Here is a 19,844-nt window from a genome sequence, read left to right as displayed (position 1 = left end):
GATCGATTCGCGAAGAGGTCGATGTCGCGGCGCGAAATCGCGCTGGAACTCGTCTTAATAAGTTTTTAATTCGTGGAGTATTAGCATCGGTCGGCCGGTTTTATGGTCGGTAAATTATGGTTTCATTTATTCAAAAGGTTGAACGCGCGAAAGGCCGCCGGCTCGGTACTTAAACGAGCTATCCATATTCCGGTGCACGTATATTTTAAATACCTGTATAATTTTCGTAGCTTTGGCTTGGTTCGCCACAGAACGCTGAATTAATTTCAACGGAACGAAATTTCCGTGTCGACTTTAGTCCCTTTTTCCTCGATGAAACACACGCGTCGCTTGCGAAAGTGTGATTTCTCGACTTTTTCTCGCAGAAATCGTCGAGCAGCGCGCGTGAAGCATTTTTTCCTCGATCGTAGTTTCCCTTGGTTTTTTCCTTTCCATTTTTCTAATCCCTGCTGTTTACAGAACAGTTGAGTTAGGAAGAATTGCTCGGCAAAAATCTTACTGCTGTAAATATCGACCGTAAGCGACAAATGATATTGAACAGATTCAAATTTACCTGTGCACATTTAATTCTACATCTGCTCTAACAACAACTTCCGATATTTGCAATTGCCGAATTACCGTTAAACACATTCCTTTCAGCTGCCCTAAATATAAAGAGTCCCGTTACAAATTCCACATCAGAGAAACTCTAAATGGAAATTTCAGTAACGGAAAACAAATCTCAATTTCGTCGTGTCATTTTAAATGACGCGGTGTTGTATAACAGGATTTAATCAACGTAATATTTTCAATCTTCGTTGTCGTCTAATAACCACACATGCGCGATTGATGCGACGTTAAAATCTACGAAAAAAAGAAAAATTTCCAAGCTTTCTTCTTTTTCTCTAATTATAGTTGCATCAACCGTTCGCGTGAATTATTATATGGCGACGCGAGAAATGAAAAGTTAGGATTGTACTAAGTTGGCGGGAACGTAATGTCGGTTTTTGATTAAGTTAAGAAAACCAGTTTGAAATAATTAATACGTCACGGTTTGCGATTATCATTTAATGTTAATTAATAAAAAATTAAATGATATTAATGTTTATAAAACACTTGACTCACGTTCGAACTTAACAGTCCGTGTAGTTCGAGCAATTTTATTCGTATTTTAGCAAAATTAGACATGGAAAATGACGAAGCCTGTTCTTAGCTTAATCATGTTACACGAATTTGAAAAATGTGTAAATGTAATTACCTGGAATTCTCTTTCATCTTCTGTTCTACAGATACGACACCATGGCATTATAATTATTATCAGTCACTGCAAAATTATTCAAGTAAGGGAAATATAAGGCAGTGGTTCATTGAAGAACGAAATCGTTCTATCGTTAATGTGATATTGCATACATAATTCATATGTGATTTTCTCTTGAGAAAACGAACTAATTCTATCCCTCGACTCTCCTCAAGTCTCTTAGGTCGCAATTCTGCAAATTACAATTTGATCGTGTCTTATCACAATATATGGTATCTACATTGATTTTGTAGAAATTATCTTACATCGTCTAACGTCGGTTGCTTTTCTTTTTTCTTAAATATTTTCTTGTCTCTTTGAGAGTTCGAGAATTTTAACTGGAATCGTTCGAATTTTCGTATATGTTTTCTTTCGAGTGGATGTAACAGGATGCCTGGGAAAACGGAGAGGATAACGGTAGGTGCTTTCCACCGGCGAACTGTTCGCCGAGGACGCGTTTGTTTGGGAAACGTCGATGAAGACGACGTGCACGGCTGAAAGGATTAGCTCGTGATCCGACGGTTGCCAGATGAGAAGTTGCGAGCGAGCGTCGCGGCCCGACGGTCTTTCGTCCTTTGTATTTTGTCGGCCATGAACTCAGTGATAGTATCTTTCATCTTCTTTCTTTTTCAAATGTCTTCATCTACTTAACATCGTACGCTATTTATTGGTGTTTCTTTGAACGCAGTATTTTTGTGCGCTATTTTTCTGCGGTTAGGTTTTAGAGTTATGCGTTGTGATATTGATTGGATATTAATTTTATTTTTATTGAAGTAATTTAAATATCTGTGATGACGTTATTTGCAGTCCATTCTTATTTATAACTAGGAAAGCAGCTGATAATTAGTTTTATTTATTTTAGACAGACAGTAGTCTTAAGAAATTTTACAAAATAATAATTAGATTCATGATTTCTTTGAATTATGATGATGATATTTATTACTGGACGTAGAAGAAAAGCAGAGTCAGAATTGAGGAAAATATAAGCTAACGAATAAAACGTATTAGGCTTCCTTCGACGATAATTTTCACATCAGTTTTTGATATTAAATTTTTATATTGAATAGTATAGTCTTATCTGTTTGAAAAATTAACGGGGAATTATTTCAAAAGCAAATTAAAAATTCACTAATAGTTCTTTTCTAGCAAATATATTTTTCAGGGAAACATACCATCATTTTCGAAGTTCATGTTTTTACTGCAAATTTTATATTGTTAAGTATTTAATTGTTGAAATATTGAAATTATAAGCTGATTTTAATCCCTTGTACTACTTTAACGGGTAATTTAAACATTTAACATCATTTTCTTGGAAATGAAGATTTCAATAAATTATTTCATCGAAGTTAATTTAATTTCCATGGAGAGCACATCGAATGCACAAATTAAAAATTGTAAACTTATCAAGTTTAACATACGATGTTTCGTCTGCCATTCGATATTCTATAAAAGCTTGAAATAATCTAATGTTTAATAATTAATTATTCGTTCTAACAATCTCCTCATTTGTTTATTCTCAAAAATTCATACGTCTAAAAATTTGTAAGAATTATCTTCGTGTGTGACTATATTTTTGATAAAGGGAACGACAATAATTGTGTACGTCTTATTATGCAAAAAGAAAAAATTCGAATAAGTGATCGATAATCGTATTATGAGATTGAAAATCAGTTTAGCTGTAAAATACCGGTGTAAACCGATGAATAATTGAGGATTGCAGTTTGGCGTGAAAATCAATTCTAGTTGAATAGACTGTTTCGCCTTCGTTTCTATGCTGTTCCGTTCGATGCATACAGATTATTTTATCAATATTATTCATCGAAGAGGATTAAACTAGCGAGCGAAGGTGGAAAGGAAAAAAATAAATAAATAGCTTCGCTTTTACTTCATTTAACGCTTATCAATTGACGGCGTTTGTCGAGGGAATTTTCGAAGGGCTACGTTGAATAAAATTTTCAATTTCAACTGATGAATTGAATTGGAAAACGAGACAATAAAGGAAGTTTAATTTTTTGTGAAAAAGTTCATTGATAATACCGCGATTGAAATTTCCAAGTTATTCATTTATTGGATAACGTATCATACACCTATCGATGACTTTTTAATTTAATTGAAATTCAATATGTTGCGGCATGTAAAAAAAGATATTCCACGGTATCGAGAATGATTTTTATTCCCCTTCTTTTTGATTCCATCAACATTTTTTTTACTCAAAAGTTTATTACGTTATCAATTAGCTATCGCTTCTTTGCCTGAGAAAGTGGAAAATGGTAATTATATGTTTGTTCATAAAGTATAAGATATAATATAAACCTCTTTTATAAAATTTAATTCTTCGCGGTGTAATGTTTATTTACGCGTAGTTAATTCTGCATTGATGGAAAAAACATTCGACGAAATAAAAAAATAAAATTCATTTATAAAGTGGATTAAGTAATATGTGATAAACACTCGTGAATTATATTTATTCGAAAAAGGTATGCGATACAAATGGATCGAAATATCTGGCTCATTGAAGAATACGATGTTATCAAGTGGAATTACGGCATTAATAAATTAATACAATTCTCGTATCTGAAAACAAAAGCAGTTTATTTATATTAAAATGTATAATAACATGAAATACATTGGAAGTACACATCGCGTGTTTCCTCTTTCAAGAAATTTACGATCGATGTAAATTTAAAAAATTCCTCTTTCATTACGAAATATGATATTATCGATTAAAATATCTAGGAGTCTCATTGTAAACTCGTATTGGAAAACAATTATTGTAAATATATGTACTTTAGTAAATTTTCCAAACAAGGCTAAGATTTAAATGCGTGCCCAAATAATTTCTCATTCGTTATAAAATATTAATGTAACGACCCATAAAATTTGAACAATTCGAGAAATTTATACAATTTATTTGTGTTAAATAAATTCCAAGTAAAAATATCTACCATCTTATTTGCTAAATTTATGATTTTATATACCGCGAGTACAATAATTTAAATTATTTGTTGCAAACATAATTTAATTTCATTCGGGTAAAATATTAATTTTACCGTAGATGAGATGATAGTATCGATTAAAACGCCATTTCGAAAATTAAGCTTCGACGAAGGAAATTTTCTCCTATAAATATCTTTCTTTTGAATCTTTAATTTTTATTGAAAAAGTGTTCAAATATTTAACGAACAGTTGTACGATGTATGACAGTAGAGATAATTAATGAGTATCAGAAAACTGTTTCAAATCTTTTGAAACTCTAGAATAATAAATAAATTACGTTTGATATAGAATTAAGAATTAAACTTACTACTTATAATTAGTAACAATTTATCAAAAAATATACAACCGATTTTTTCGCTGACATACACATTATCTATAATTGGCGAGCTGAATATTACAATTGTGCAATTGAAGATATTAAACATTTGAATTTAATCACTGTATTTCAATTCAGAAAAATTGATCCTAAATAAAAGTTGATCTCATCTTGCATATATTATAATAGATCTTATGGATTGTACGCAGTCTGTGCATCTTCGTGTATTAACATTTATAAATCTTCTAAATGCATAAATATTCGCAGTTCGGTTACGACTTCACTCTCTCTTACGATACGTTTTCGAAACTTGAAAAAAATACAATAAATTCTTTACAGTAACAAACGTAAAATTCATTATTTATTATTATGAGATTTTATGAATTAGTTTATGAGAAATATGAATGAACTAACTCATCATCATTACGATTCTCACCGAGTTAGTTAATGACAATTAATTACGATTAAATCGATTCAACGAATTTCCTCACAATTTTCTTGAAAAACGCGCTATATTTTACCAAATGATTACTATTGGGTCGGCAACTAACTGATTACGGATTTTGTCATTAGGTGATATTGACAAAATCCACAATCATTTAGTAGCCAACCCAATATAATGAAAAACCTAAAAAATAGCCTCTTGCAGGGAAAAATAAATAAATTAGAAAATACTCTGATTTCGAAGCGAAGCACGGTCGCTTTAAATACTTAACATCGCGTTTGACGGAGAGTTAAATCGCTCTCCCGGCAAATCCTTCAATTGTCGAATTAACGCGGCACCGAGTACCTTGCGGCCGGGTTTAAGTTACGCTCGTCCTCCGCCTCGACGCATCACGAGTAACGAGATTAGCGACAAACAGGTAAACGCGTTCTGGATTCTAGTTAACGCGTAAATAGGTTACAGCTTCGTGGCAGCGCTGCCTTGTTTCATCCTTTGCTCCTTCTTCTCCCTCCAACACGCGTAAACACCACTGTCTAAAATTATTGGACTCTGAACTAAGTCTTCGGGTTTATCACGTTAAAGGAACTCCTTGCATTCTCCTTCAACTCAAATATGTCTATTAACCTTCCAAAGGGATGAATGGAAGGTAATATTACACTCAAAGATCATAGAGGAAAATACGCCAAACGAACAAGGATTTAAAAATCGTTCAAAAGGTTCATTGAGATACATCACATATGATACAGCATCAAACAGATCACGTGTTACATTTTCTCACTACACAATTTAATTTATTAATTAATGATTAAATACTCTATCGAGCATCCCCAAAGCCACTGACACCGAAGTCCAAGATAGCGTCGCCTAATCTAAATCCCAACAGGTTCGAATCAAACGGAACCTCAATTCGCTTCAATCGTTAAGCAAAGTTGCACGAAAGCTGGCCAAATCGCGAATCTGGGCCATAAAAATCTCGTTCCAGCCGAGAAGTTATTGGTCGTGTCGCTCGGGTCGCCGCGAGGTGAGCACAAAGAGCGCGGCGCGGAACGACACGACGAAGCTCCTCGGAAACAATAGCGGAAAGAACGCGCTCGCCAGCCATAATTCCCTTTACTTTGTGTTGTGTCACAAAGTGCTGGACGATATAAATGTTTTCATAGGCGGTGAACGAGCCGAGCTGAACGTCTGTACGACGTTCACGCGAACTTTACACGTCGCGCGTCCAGCCCCCATAAACGTTGATATCGCGACATGACATTTCAGCGATTCAACGGGACAAAATTATTGTGCCTGAGAAATACTAATTTTTATTAGTTTTATGAGATTTTCTAGTCTTTAGTTTTACTATATATTTTATTCTACAGTTTACCCTCACTTTTTATATCTTCCGGTTGAATATTACCCAGTTGTCTGCGCCGAATATTCTACCGTGCGGTGCACGGTGTTTGACAATGGTTGCCTGGCTGTGAAAAGCTCGTAATTTTTATCATTCCACATTATTTCGTTTTGTTTTCTAAGTTTCTACATTTTTAGGGAACTACAAATCGAATTGCGATTTATCCCTAACGATTATTTAAATGGAACGATATCTATAATCTTCGTCGTTTTAAAGAGTACAGTTTAATGGTGCTGATTTCTAATTTAATGTTCCTTATGGTTGTAGAATGTGACGTTTAAACCGTGTTTACGCACTATAGATTTTGCACAGTGTTGGTGAATTTGAAAATTGAATTACAAAGAAAACTGTACGATGTAGCGCCTGATTTTTACAGAAACTAAAGGATCAAATCACAAGTACATATAAAATAGCGGTGAAACTTTTACCAATTCGCAGCAATCCATATAGTTTGGTTCGAAACGGCTAGATTACATTCATTCAAAAATTGATTATTTTTTACTGTTTCAATCATCAAGAGCCATCAAATATTTGCAATTTTTCGGTACAAAACTTGCTGGACCAAATATTGTTCGTCGGTTTGCAGTTTACACGAACCTTGCACGTCGCATCGTCCAGCTTTGATCACCAGCTTAAAGCCCGATTCATACTAACTGCCAAACGTACGGTCAGATCGCGATCAATCAAAATCTAGGATTTCACCGAGGCGTTCACACTAAAACCACCAGAAACAATCAAATCTCGTCGCAATCTCTCATTTTTATTCGTTCGCTCGAAGAAGGAACAATATCGTTTTTCGACTATACTTCAATAAAAGTCGCGTTAATTTTAATCCAGCAGGATATTGCATTCCAAATTGTTACAAAGAAACGATGGTCCTCGATACATCGAATCAAACGCTCGTCCTTCATGTTCCTTTTGATCGCTAACAAACCGACGTCACGGTCAACAGATTTTCATTTGACTTATTACTGCGTATGTTCTCATTGGATTACGCGTGCGTGTAAGCGTTTTGGATCGATGGCTGATTCGTCGTGATTTGACCGTACCGTGGTCGCTAGTGTGAATCGAGCTTTAATCAAACGATAAAATCAAGTTCGTCCTTTTTTTCTCCGTTGGACCCCGCGATAGAGACCGTTGCCCGTGGAATTAACGTCGGCGTTACTCACGCAGCTATTGACCTCGTTGCGAATCCCTTTTGTCTCGACGATCGCGAGACGCGAGAGGATCGGCCGAGTGTTTTTTAAACGCGGCGCCCGCTGGAAATTCGACGGAACGGAAGTGGATGGCGCGAGGAAAGGGGCGTTGGTGTGCGTTGAATATTATTGTGACGGTTGAATTGTGCTTTGCGCGGAACGAGTGTTGTGTGGGTAATGGTTGTTAAATTGTGAGGCTGGAATTTTTGTTTTTTTTTCTTCTGCTTCTTTCTTTTTTTTTTTTTTTTTTTTTTTTTTTTGATTCGTGGATGGATGCGTTTGAATCGAAGTGAATGGAGTCAGGGAGGGGACGTTAACGCGCAGTTTAAGTATCTATTGTGTTGTGTTAATAGGAAGATATGAAATGTGTTATTAATGGTGACGTTAATAGGAGGTAATGCGTTGGGTCGAATAATAAGTTCGTTTGCATTTACTTAAAAGAGCATTTAATATCATTATTTTTAGATATCAAAAATTCACAATCAAGAATGTATATATTATTTTGTTCATTTTGTTTTCTGTAAACTTGTTAAATGGTCTATTTACTCCGTCGCTGTATAACTCTTTATTTTTTATTAAAACTTTTTTTTCGATTGTTTAATAATTTCTTTTGGAGAGAATTCTTTTAAATTTAAATTAAAAGCTAAAAGTTTTCTTTGAACATTCGAAAGTTGCTTTTATTTATTTAGTATAATTAATCGTTCGAAGGAAATGGATTTTAAAAAACAAAATTCTGTTAATTCGGCAAATGTTTCTCAGTTAATTTATACGAGCTTGAAATATTGCACATGGTTTTCATCTTGTTTTAAATGCAAAGAAATTTAAATTCGTTAAAGCTAGTTGAAATCCTGGTATTTTTCCCTTCAGATTTTTGTGTATATGCTTCATATTTTTGTAATATATTTAATATTATTATTAAGTTTCGAACTAATATTTTCATACTTTCTCAATACACCACTGATGGTTGAACGAACTTATTATTCGATATAATACTTGTTTCTTAACAGATATTTTTATAAGGTTGTTTCAGGAGTTGTGAAATTTTCAATTGATATTAGTAAATAGTATTAATAAAAATAAAATCACGTGCCTTTCGTTCTATTATAGTTAAGACCATTTGATCTTTATTCTGCAAGTTGTGAAATTACTTCTTAAAAGAAATATTTATTAAATATATAATGATGTACACGTTAACGCGTATATCAGTGGAGGGTTGTAACATAGCAGCGAAATATCTATAATCTGACATTTTACCTGCAAGATTTCTCAATTCGATAGAGATTGAATTAGCAAAATGTATTTTAAATGGTCGTCAGCAGAGTAGAAAGATTCGTGATAAGTAGACTGCGGATGTTACAAACAAAAAAAATGTACAAACTACGTTATAATATGTAAAAGAATCTGCAAGTATCTAAAGTAGAATACCTGTGATAATGTTTAATAAATGAAACAAATCTCCATTTAAATGATACAACTTCAACTTACAGTAGATTTATCGTAACAGCGAGGGTAATACAGTTTAAAATAATCGTAATCGCTATGTAGAATGTCCCAGTAATTATGATACAATTGAGAAAGGGGTGATTGTATGTGAAAAAATGAATAAAAGTATTACGTGAAAATAGTACACAGATACACAGAGTAAAATTATCCAATTCATACGACCTCTCGTTTCCAAGAAAATCAAGTTTGTAACACTATTTCTTTCACGGTTTCGTTTCCAAGACGTTGGACTCGTTTAATCAAAAAGTTGCTCGATACATCGATACACGCAAACTTGAGAAATTTTTAAATTCGATATTCTCGGAAACGTGGCTTCAAACGAAAGAATGTTATTCCATGTCTTTTCTATTTTTGTATGTAGAATCACCGTGAATGAGTATCGACAGTAGAATTTACATTTTTTCCTCGACGTAGCTTCTTATATTTATACAAAAGTTTTTTCTGAAAAGTAAAGTGAGAAGATACGACTATAGTCGACTCGTTTTACAAATTTTAGGAAAGACAAAGGCGGTGCATTCCGACGCAGGCTGCAGCAGAACGTTGCCAGTCGCCTCGTCTTGGAACGGACAGGATGCAAACTGCAATGGCAATAATAATGGGGGTAACAGCTTGGTAAAGAGGGAACCTTTGGCTTCGGTGCCTTGTCAGGTTGCCGAAGTTTCAACTTCTCTTCATGCTACCACCACTTCCGTGAAAATCGAACCTGTCCCACCGAAATCAGAAAATGGTAAGTTTTTATCATTGGCAATTAGTGTCAATTTTTATCGCAAAAGGGTCATCTTTATCCAAGTAAATTATATGTAGTATAATAACGTTGAATGTATATTTTATTTTCTAAGGAGGAATAACCGATATGTTGCAAGAAACCATCTTTTTATAGAGATTAAAATTGTCTCAATGAAAAGAAATAATTAATCTTAATAAATCTTAGTAAATCGTATTGTTAGTCGTTCGTCGTTATATTAAATGCATTAATATCGCAATGAATTTTTCTAGTATTTCATTTTTAGAAAAATAGCTTTTATATTAGGTGTATGAAGACTTTTGAGGATGGCTGTACACATCTGGTCTTTTGGGATTTTTTAAAGGCATATTTTGATTTGGTAAATGAAATAACACAATGAAGCGTTACGATAATGGTTTGAATGATAATATGTATTTAACAAAATGCGTGTACGAATTCTCGTGTGTGTATAGAGAGGTATTTCTGAACTTTGTTTGTGTAAGATTTGAAAGCGATGAAAGTGAAAAAAGGAACAAGTTGTGAAAAATGTATGAGTGACATTCGCTGAATGTACGCAGGGGTTTGACTACACGGATATAGAAGAATTTACATATTTGGTTGGAGAAAGCATAATTTTCATAGTCATCTCAATTTACTTTAGATAAATTACATTGGTAAAATTATCTATTTTTCCCTAGAACTCGTGAATCATATCTAATGTAACACTTGGTTAAGTTAATAAAATGAATCAGTAGGAAACAGTTTTATTAAAAAAATTTCTTTTGAAGGTATAAAATCTCGAGTTTTATACTTCTCGCAATCACCACTGAACTAGATTTAACTTTTCTTATCACATTTGTTCAAACATAATTGCTTCATTCGAGGCATTTTATGTGGAACTTTATCGCTAAATTTATCTGTGAAATTCGCGAATTGTCTACTGTCATATCGTCGATATATTTGAAACGCGAAGCATCTAAAAAATTGGAAATTTCGAAATATTTCAAGAAAATGAATGTGAACTATCTATATTCTGGAATTAATAAAATCGTGCTATTTTATAACCAGAATGTCACAGTTCAAAAACTATTTTAATCTATCTTTTCTAATAACAAACAATATAATAAACAGTATTTTACTAAAGTCCCTTGAAATTGAAACCCCCTACCTCCCATTACCCCAATCGTAAAAGAAGAGAATTGTTTTTATCGCTAAATGATCAAGTATTTTCTTCGAGTTACTTTTACTTTCCTAAGAATTTTACTCTTCCTTGTTGTGCCAATTTTCCAAGAAATAATATAATATTTTCAAACTATTTTACTTTCTACGAATAACGTCTGTAATTATCGAAGTATAAACTCGAGGAACTAAACTAAAATGAGAACAAAAAGATAAAATAAGAATCAATGAAACACATTCTATCGAATTATACATAACGTAAATACTTGCATAGTGCGAAGGATTAAATGTGTAATTAATTGGGATTGATCTATTTTTTTCACTTTGAGTTTTTAATCGCAAACTTATTAATGATAATTTTAATTATCCTTCGGTTATTATTTTACGTCGATCGTCGTTCTGTTTGTGCACTTACAGTTACATTTATTTATTAATATCGTTGAGAATTAGATAACTGAAAACAAATTATTATTTTTTTTTTTTTATCAATTGTACCAGCTTCATATATAAAATAATAATATGATCTATAGCTCGAACAGCAGACTTCTAGAATGACGCAACTTGCGAAGTTGGAAATTTTTTACGCGAGTTTGATCGTTATAATATTACCGGTGATTGATGATACACTGGCGTAGTTTTTAATTGGAGTTTTGGCAAGTTCGCGATGCACAGGTTTTAATGGGTTGTTAGAGGGAACGCAACGAAATCTTTGATTTCGTTTTGCCGTTGGTCGTGAAACTAATTTGAGGGCCGTGAAACGAGTTTCTTGCTCGATATCTGGATTCTGCTTTGCTTAAAGTAATTCCGTAAGGAGTTTCAAATAGAACTGTTCGTTCAATTCGCGTAGAAAGTTTCAGGTCGCTTCAACGCGCTATTGTATCCGCTCGAATTTATACCTCGTTAATTTACTTTGCTACCCTTGCTGCTTTGTTCGTAAAATAATCTATTTGATTTTCACGATTAATATTCGAAGGTGAGAGAGCGTACGAAATATAGCAGATGAATGGATAAAAGGGAACGGAATAAAATTTCAAAGAACGAAGGAGAAAGAGAGTTTAACTAGGTTTATTAATCCAGTCCTATTTGTTGCAAGTTTCGTTACGTTTTATGTTATATTACATGGTTAAGTGAATTTTCCTACAAAGGTAATTTGTAAATAGAAAAGTTACTACTACAAAATTTTTTTATACCATTGCCTGGATGGTTACCTGAAACAGTAATTATGGAAAGAAATTCATTTTTTCAATACCAAGTTAAAATATTTTTTCGACACGAGTAAGTTAATAATTTTTTATAATAATTATAATATCGAAGTGCATCGACTAATGCATAAAAGAACGTACGATTTTAGTTAAAAGACTGTTAAACAACTTTAGCTGTAAAAAAATTATTGCTACCATATTATAACCTCCTCTATGCTGAAGGCAACAATTTCAAAAGGTATTCAAGAGCTAATTTTCATCGGACCACCCTGTATATATATTTATATATAAATTATAATTTAATATTTATAACAGAGTAGAATTGTGCGAACGTTTATGAAAACCAGTATAATAGCTCCAAAAGAAGATTTTCCTCAGAATTCGTAGTTCCTTCGAACCCTTTTCTTTCTCGAGCTTCCAGGAAAAAGCGATCGGACAGCTGTTGCTGTGCACACGAGGCGTGACGTGATCGTATCGTAATTAACGATCGTAATTCAAGCTGCGTGTTATCTTTCGAGCGTCTTATCCCGCATGGACGTTTCTCCAAGACATTATTCAATAATCAAAATTAAGATCCACAGGAACGATATCCAGAGCTATTTCGCGTGGGTCTCGAGCGACTAAGGACTCGCGAACGTTGTTAGCGTTATCGATTAGCGCAATTAGGACGGGAATACCTGAGTCGTGTGCCCCTGGCTGGATAATAGCGAGTTTTTATCAATGGCAGAATTTTACTGCGACGCTGTCGGGCATGTAATTAAGCGATTTACATTTGAACGGGAGGTCAGATCGTTTGCACTTATCGGAAACTTTGCCTCGTCGATTTTCCACTTTTTTCCGCGACATCGTTGCTAAAATGGTCGTGAAAATATTTCTCGTTTCGTGCAATGTTGTTTGAATAAGATTTTTTCGTCTTTTCTTTTCCTCCTGCTGGATTTTACACGGTGAACCGAGCAGAGTACGAGAGAATTACAAATTTTTAGGATTCAGGGTCTCGAGGTGGTTTTGGAAATACTGAAAATTGTGTAAAAAAAAAGAGAAAAAAAAGAAGAGAAAGCACCTTTCGATCGATTCTCTCCGAGGTGAATATTTGATGCGATTTGTTCAGAAATTTTATTCGATTCTATGAACATTTGGTACGTTCTCGAAGTTCTCTCTTCTTTTGTTTTATTGGAAATGTTAAAATATTGTCAGTTTCTGACGTAATGAACGAAACTTCACGTATGTCCTCTAAATTGGAGGTTTATTGACATGTAACTAGATTCTGACGTTCATGCATTTATGAAAAATTCAAAGGCACAAAAATACGCCGAACATATATCATAAACGGAAATGTACAAAGTATCCGGAGTATAGTACTGGCTATGACATTTTAATGGATGAAACAAATCTCTGTGTAGGTTCCAGTACTCTGATCGTATTCAGGATGATCATCGTAAAATGCATAAAATTGCATTTAACCTTTTGAAAGTCAGATTCAACGAAACAAAATTCTATGATACAGGTAGAGAGTGAATAGTTGTTAACAAATACATTAGCCATTATCGTAATGTAAATATTAAATACATGATTATGAAATAACTAACAGACAACGTAAACGTAATTTATGTAAGATAAGTAGTTCTTAAATATACTTCAGGAAAATATGAAACGAGAATATAAGCGATGCTTTTCTTCAAGGTTTTAAATTAGCTCGATCAGTAGAACGAGTTCTCGATAGATATAAGGAATCACGAAACTTTAAAATATTAAGATAAGTTGGAATTCATTCAAAATATATGGTACGATCACGCAGGTTAAATATACACGGTTACTAAACTTCGAAGAATTTGCGGGTCATTAATAATTTGAGGCACAAGATGATCATCCTTGACGTTCATTAGTAAGAAGATAAATATAAGATACAAACGAAGTATGAAAGTGGAGCTTCACGATCGCAACACTAAAATGTAATGTCATTCGCGGAAACTACACGCTTGGCTTTTGCAGTAAATTGTTAAATGTTAATTTTGTCGACAAATTCGTAAAAATAAATATTCTTAGAATTTACATACAAGATATAATAATTTAGTCAACAGAGCATAGAATATATTTACATAACCGCAAAACATAATGATAAAGCAACTTTAAATATGAAGTAGAATGTAAAGTAGTAGAAAATGAAGTATTTAGTTATCGCTTGGATTGGTTGGCCAGTTACTATTTCCTACCTAAGAATGGTAATTACTATACTGTAAATATTTATGCGTCTGCGTGCAGTTTAAAGATGCAAAAATGCATAGAATGTAGAGGTAACTCACCTCCCCCACACTTTTTTATTTCTTTCTGAAGTCTGACTCTTAAAACTTATAATGCTTAAAATTCTTGCGTGAAATGTTCGTAAGCTGATAATATTACCTGTAATATGAAAGGTGAAAGTAAAAGAAAGACAATTTAATTGAGTTTCAAAATATATTTTATGTTTGTGTTTTATGAAAAAAAATCATCTCTGGAACATCAGCAAAAGGCTCTTAACGAAAATCATAGAAAGTCACTCTCTGGTAACATTTTGAGATCAGAAGTAAAGAAACGAAGCAGGTTCTTTTATTTATATACGAAAATCACACGCATATCTTTTCTTTCACACGATGTGCACTCATCGTGTGCTCTTTATGAGATAAGCCAATGTCGACTTATGATTGTTTTTTGATTATCTTCTTTTAGGATGTAGAACCATAATTTTCTTTAATCATGTAGCTGTTAATCTACATGTAATTTACCCATATTTCTTCACTTGCAAATTTAGTAGATGCAACAAATGACAGCATTAATAGCTATATGTATTCGTTGTGATATGGAAAATCATGAGGCAGTCATATTAACACCTTTTTTTTAGATAATACGAAAAAATGTGAGTATATGTAGTATACAAGCATAGTAGAGTCTATAAAGTATTCCAAGTACACTATTAACTATAATGATATAAAGTGAAGTAGTAATAATAAATAAAAATAATAACGACAATGCGTGGAACAATATTTAGAGGAGAAAAATCTTCCGCTTAGATTCGATTTCTCCAATTCATGAAAATTTTCAATCTAGTAATCACAACAATTTAAAGGTTTTAATATATCACTAAGTCATAGATAAATTTTGTACAATCGAGAAATAAAATCACGTTTCATCGTAAATCGTGTTACAACAACTTTTCTGCACTTTCTTTGCGATTGCTTTCTTTATTCGGTTAATTACAACTTCACAGATTTCTCTCTTAAGAAAAGAGCAAAACTACGAATTTATAGTTTGTACAGATTCGTATGTATGAATTTTTAAAGTATATAAATATTTTGAAAGAATATAGAATGGCAAGTTTTAAATTTAAATCGCAAAAAAATCCGCAGAGGATAGAGCCAGGTGTATGTGTATGTATGTGAATAAAAAATTCGTGTCCGTTCAAAGACATGGTGTGTGCTTTCGAATAAGCGAATATTGATTTTTCAAATTATTTCTTTAATGACACACGTCGATTGGTTCGTACGATTTAAAAAGAGAAATGACAAGAAATGAAACGTATATATTGGCCAATTAAAATCTTCATTTACATTACCCGCGTAGCATGTCTGGATCAAATGGAATTATGAAAAATCGCGGTCAAGCTTTGAAACTTCTAAAATTTTCATTTGATGAAAATTTGACGATTGATTTTTCTAGGATTATATTGTTTCATTAGCTAATTCCAAAAATTCTAATAAATTCTATTCTGTTTGCATATAGAAATCCGAATTTTTGAGAATATTTCGAACTCACCATTATACTATTTCTATAGATGTTTGATTCTGTATCTGCATAATATCTGTGTATTTCACGTTACCACCTTATGTATAATTAATATTTTAAATAATTAAATGTGGAATATGTATAATTTTAAGATAAAATAGCATGCAATATTTCTTGATTTTTTAATTAGTTATGTATATTAGTAGTGTAATAACGTAGAAGAACAATCTAGACGAATAATCTAGAATTTTGTTATTTTTATGATACCCAACATTTCATCTAACATAATTTATTCGATTCTTATAATTACTAATTTTTATATCTTTATTACATTGTATCTTATCTGCTATTGCATTATTCATTCGCAGTTTCATTAAGAGATCTTACGGTAGAGATTGGCATAATAATAGTAAAAATTCTTTAAAATATCATGTGAAACATTATTTATTCTTATATTAAAAGATTAAACAGGTAGATACATTTAATAAACTTCAAAAAATTCACAAATGTTGTTTGCAATATATACAATTGCCTGCGATATTTTGACTTCAAAGGAATACGAATTTGAAATAATAGTAAGATACATGTTTTCGTACGGAAAATTCTTTCTTTGCTCGTAACTTTAACTTTGGTGATAAAACTATAAAAGAGATACGCTTAATATTATAAAGAAAAAAAAAAAAAAAAAAAGAAAAACACTTACTAGTAAAATAGATGTAAATACATTTACAAAGGAATTGTAGTAAATAACATTTTTCAATCGCCAACATCATCGAATCAATCTCAAGCTGAAACGTCACAATTTTCTCACTTTTCTCCGCTTCCGTGCAAATATCAACGATCAAAGATCGCTAACTGGTTCGCACAAAAAGGCAATCAACCAGCTCCTGTTCCCCATTGGTTCTTAATATTCCGAACTTCTCGAATTTCCGTTCGATCCACGGAAAAGGGCCGTTTCCGGCACGGATTTTATCGCGTCCATACTTTTTAATCGTCATCGTTAGCGTCCTGCGCGAAAATTTCTCTCTATCGATTCTCCCGACCTATTATCGTCGAATCGTCCTCGCAATTGGCGAGATTCTTGTTTCACCCTTTATGTAGTTGTCCCCAGGCTATAGTTTCCTAATAATTTTTCGTAATAATCGGTACGGTGAAATGTCCACGAATTTTTGTATTAATTTCGCCTCCCATCTATACGTTTGTATAATAAAGGGTTCGTTGTCTTTATAAATATCTTGTTGGTTGATTTGATGTTAAAATGTCTTCGTCTTAATCTTAGGATACAATTTTATGTTTTTCATTTTATTAAAATACATTGTAATGTTTCAATTTCTTAAACGTAATATAAGAGAAATTATTTTTTTCCAACGTCACAGACTTCTAATACAGAAAAACAACAGACGGAGTATTCACTCAAATGATTAAGATCAAAATTTATCGGTAATCGAAAATTGTTTCCAGTGATACTGGCATGAATTACAATTATTATCATAATTGTTATTTATAAATTCGCACAATTATTTTATTTATTTTATATATTTATATTTTATATTTTATTTATATATTTATTTATTTATTAGTTATTAAGTATTTTAATTTATTATAGTCTTATGAAAATAAATTTCAGAGAATTATTATTGTATGCAGCATGATAAAAGGAACACGATTCGCTTTTGTAACTATGAAGAAAAATGTTTCGTACAAGCATATGCAAGAATCCGTGTATTCAAGATCACCTACCAAATCCCTGACCTTACCGAATACTTCATCGCGTATCTTGCGTAGACTCGAATGGAAGCGAATGATCGTCATCAACGTTTGTCACTCGAAGCGTGACACAAGATTCTTACGTTAGTATAGTGTCCTTATCTAACCTAACAAATCCCTGACCTTACCGAATACTTCATCGTGTATCTTGCGTAGACTCGAATGGAAGCGAATGACCGTCATCAACGTTTGTCACTCGAAGCGTGACACAAGATTCTTACGTTAGTATAGTGTCCTTATCTAACGTTTCTCCTTCTTCTCGATGATCATAGTCTCTGCGGCCTTCGTGTAATGATCGATACCTACTGTGAAACGCCCACGAATTTGTCCATCAAGCTGATACGACTGGTCGGTTTGTTCCGTGGCCACGAAATTTACAATAATTTCGCGTTTCGCGATATACCAATGTTTTCCTCGCGAGTTGGCAAACATCGTTCGGTTGGTAGCTCGCGGCGAGAAACGGACGAAATCGATTTCGTCGGACGTAATCGAATTAAGGGATCCTTTGTGGGAAACTAGGTGCTTTGTATATTTCGAGCATTGTGATTTATAGGTTTTTCAGTTCCACACAGAAGGAATTTCGGTGTTTTGAATAAAAAGTAGGATAGTAAAATAAAAATAAAATTTTGAATAGAATAGTTTTGTGATACAATATATGAAACATAGGAATTATTATCCTTCGTGTTCGCATGGCAGTCGTATGACTATATGCAAATATATACATTTTCGCTTAGAAGTTCGTTTGTCTCTGATAGAACGTACTTTTTAAATTTAATTTAAAATTACAAAGAAAAAGAGCTGAGGTTGTTTCTTCTCGCATGAGGGCTATCGTAGAATATTATTGTACGATCAAATTTATTTTTAAAATTTAATATGGAATTAAAAAATTACCACCTATATGTTATACATTTAACTGACATTACAGGTAAAATTTTGTTACCTGTAAGACTATCGTGATTAATCGAAGTAGTAATATATGGAACAGGCACACATTCAATTTTAATTCTAACCCTCCGTCTGCAACCTTTTTACTCACGCTGTTTGCATACTGGGTCATTTAAGTTCATGCAGCTTTTTTTTAGGTTTCTCTGTTTTAAAAAATCCCAAACAATTCTCGAATATACTCCCAACTTTCTAGAATACCATCCAATAGTTTTTATTGTTGGGTGTTACTTTAATCTTTTTAAACGGAGCAAAATTTAAACGAAAATATAGATAAAATTAAAAAATGTTTAAAATTACTGGTTGAAAACGACCCAGATATGCAGATGGAGGGTTAATTTAACGCCGACTAAGTTTTAAGTAAACAAATTAAATTTCATATAATATACATATATGTGTGGATTCTACAATAGAGTGTGCCAATAGTGCACGTACATTCGCTGATCTTTTTTATGCAACCATGTCACTTAATAGACACGCAGCAATGATCTCTTGTATCGTTTTAGGTCTCATTTATCTCTTTGTTTATGTTCTTATTTTATTAATTAGTAATTCTTGGTATTGAAGTTCTATCTAAGTACTTAGTTATCTTTTGTTAATTATCAGCTAAGACTAGTTTTAGCTATTAAGTTCCTAGTACTTATAATTATTCGTTGATTATTCACTTACTTGCGTATCTTTCCTCGTTTTTATTACTAATGGATTTTCGTGGAAAATAAAATAAAATTACCTTTGTTCATTAGTTTGCTATTAATTCGTATATTTTTAATAGCATTCATATTGTCAAACGGAAGATCGTTCACGAATAAAGAAGCAATCTACAAACTGCACTTCGAATTGACACACAATCTCTGATAAAGGTTGGAAAAACTATACTAGTATACTTTATATTTAAAAAAAATTTACTTTCATTAAAAACCGTATCAAGAGTCAAATGAATTTTCACCGATCTAATAATAAAATCTCGGTTAAAAAATGCCTGAAATGGTCGTGATATAATACACGCGAGAGTGCAACGAGCGGGTGGATTCTCCGATGCGGAAGGCCCGTCGAAAGGAGTTTACGGTGCGAAAACCACGGCGAAAAAGCACCGCCCAGACGAGAGTATCAGGTCCTGTGCACGCCGATTAATTTCTCGCGTGGCC

The 19,844-nt window shown here is 32.9% G+C and overlaps 1 protein-coding gene across 3 annotated transcripts in view; it reads left to right on the top strand.

Annotated features, from left to right (window-relative positions):
- LOC132916274 (uncharacterized) overlaps positions 1 to 19,844 on the top strand; it is a 349,285-nt gene that overhangs the window by 281,313 nt on the left and 48,128 nt on the right. For all 3 annotated transcript variants that reach the window (XM_060976131.1, XM_060976132.1, XM_060976130.1), the window contains one exon: positions 9,626 to 9,856. In XM_060976131.1, coding sequence (XP_060832114.1) covers positions 9,626 to 9,856 — 231 coding nt within the window. The remainder of the gene's footprint in view (positions 1 to 9,625; positions 9,857 to 19,844) is intronic.

This window comes from Bombus pascuorum, chromosome 2, assembly GCF_905332965.1.
Source record: "Bombus pascuorum chromosome 2, iyBomPasc1.1, whole genome shotgun sequence".
NCBI classification, from domain to species: domain Eukaryota; kingdom Metazoa; phylum Arthropoda; class Insecta; order Hymenoptera; family Apidae; genus Bombus; species Bombus pascuorum.
The sequence above is the reverse complement of the archived record's forward strand: the minus strand, read 5'-3'. Positions and strand labels throughout refer to the sequence as shown.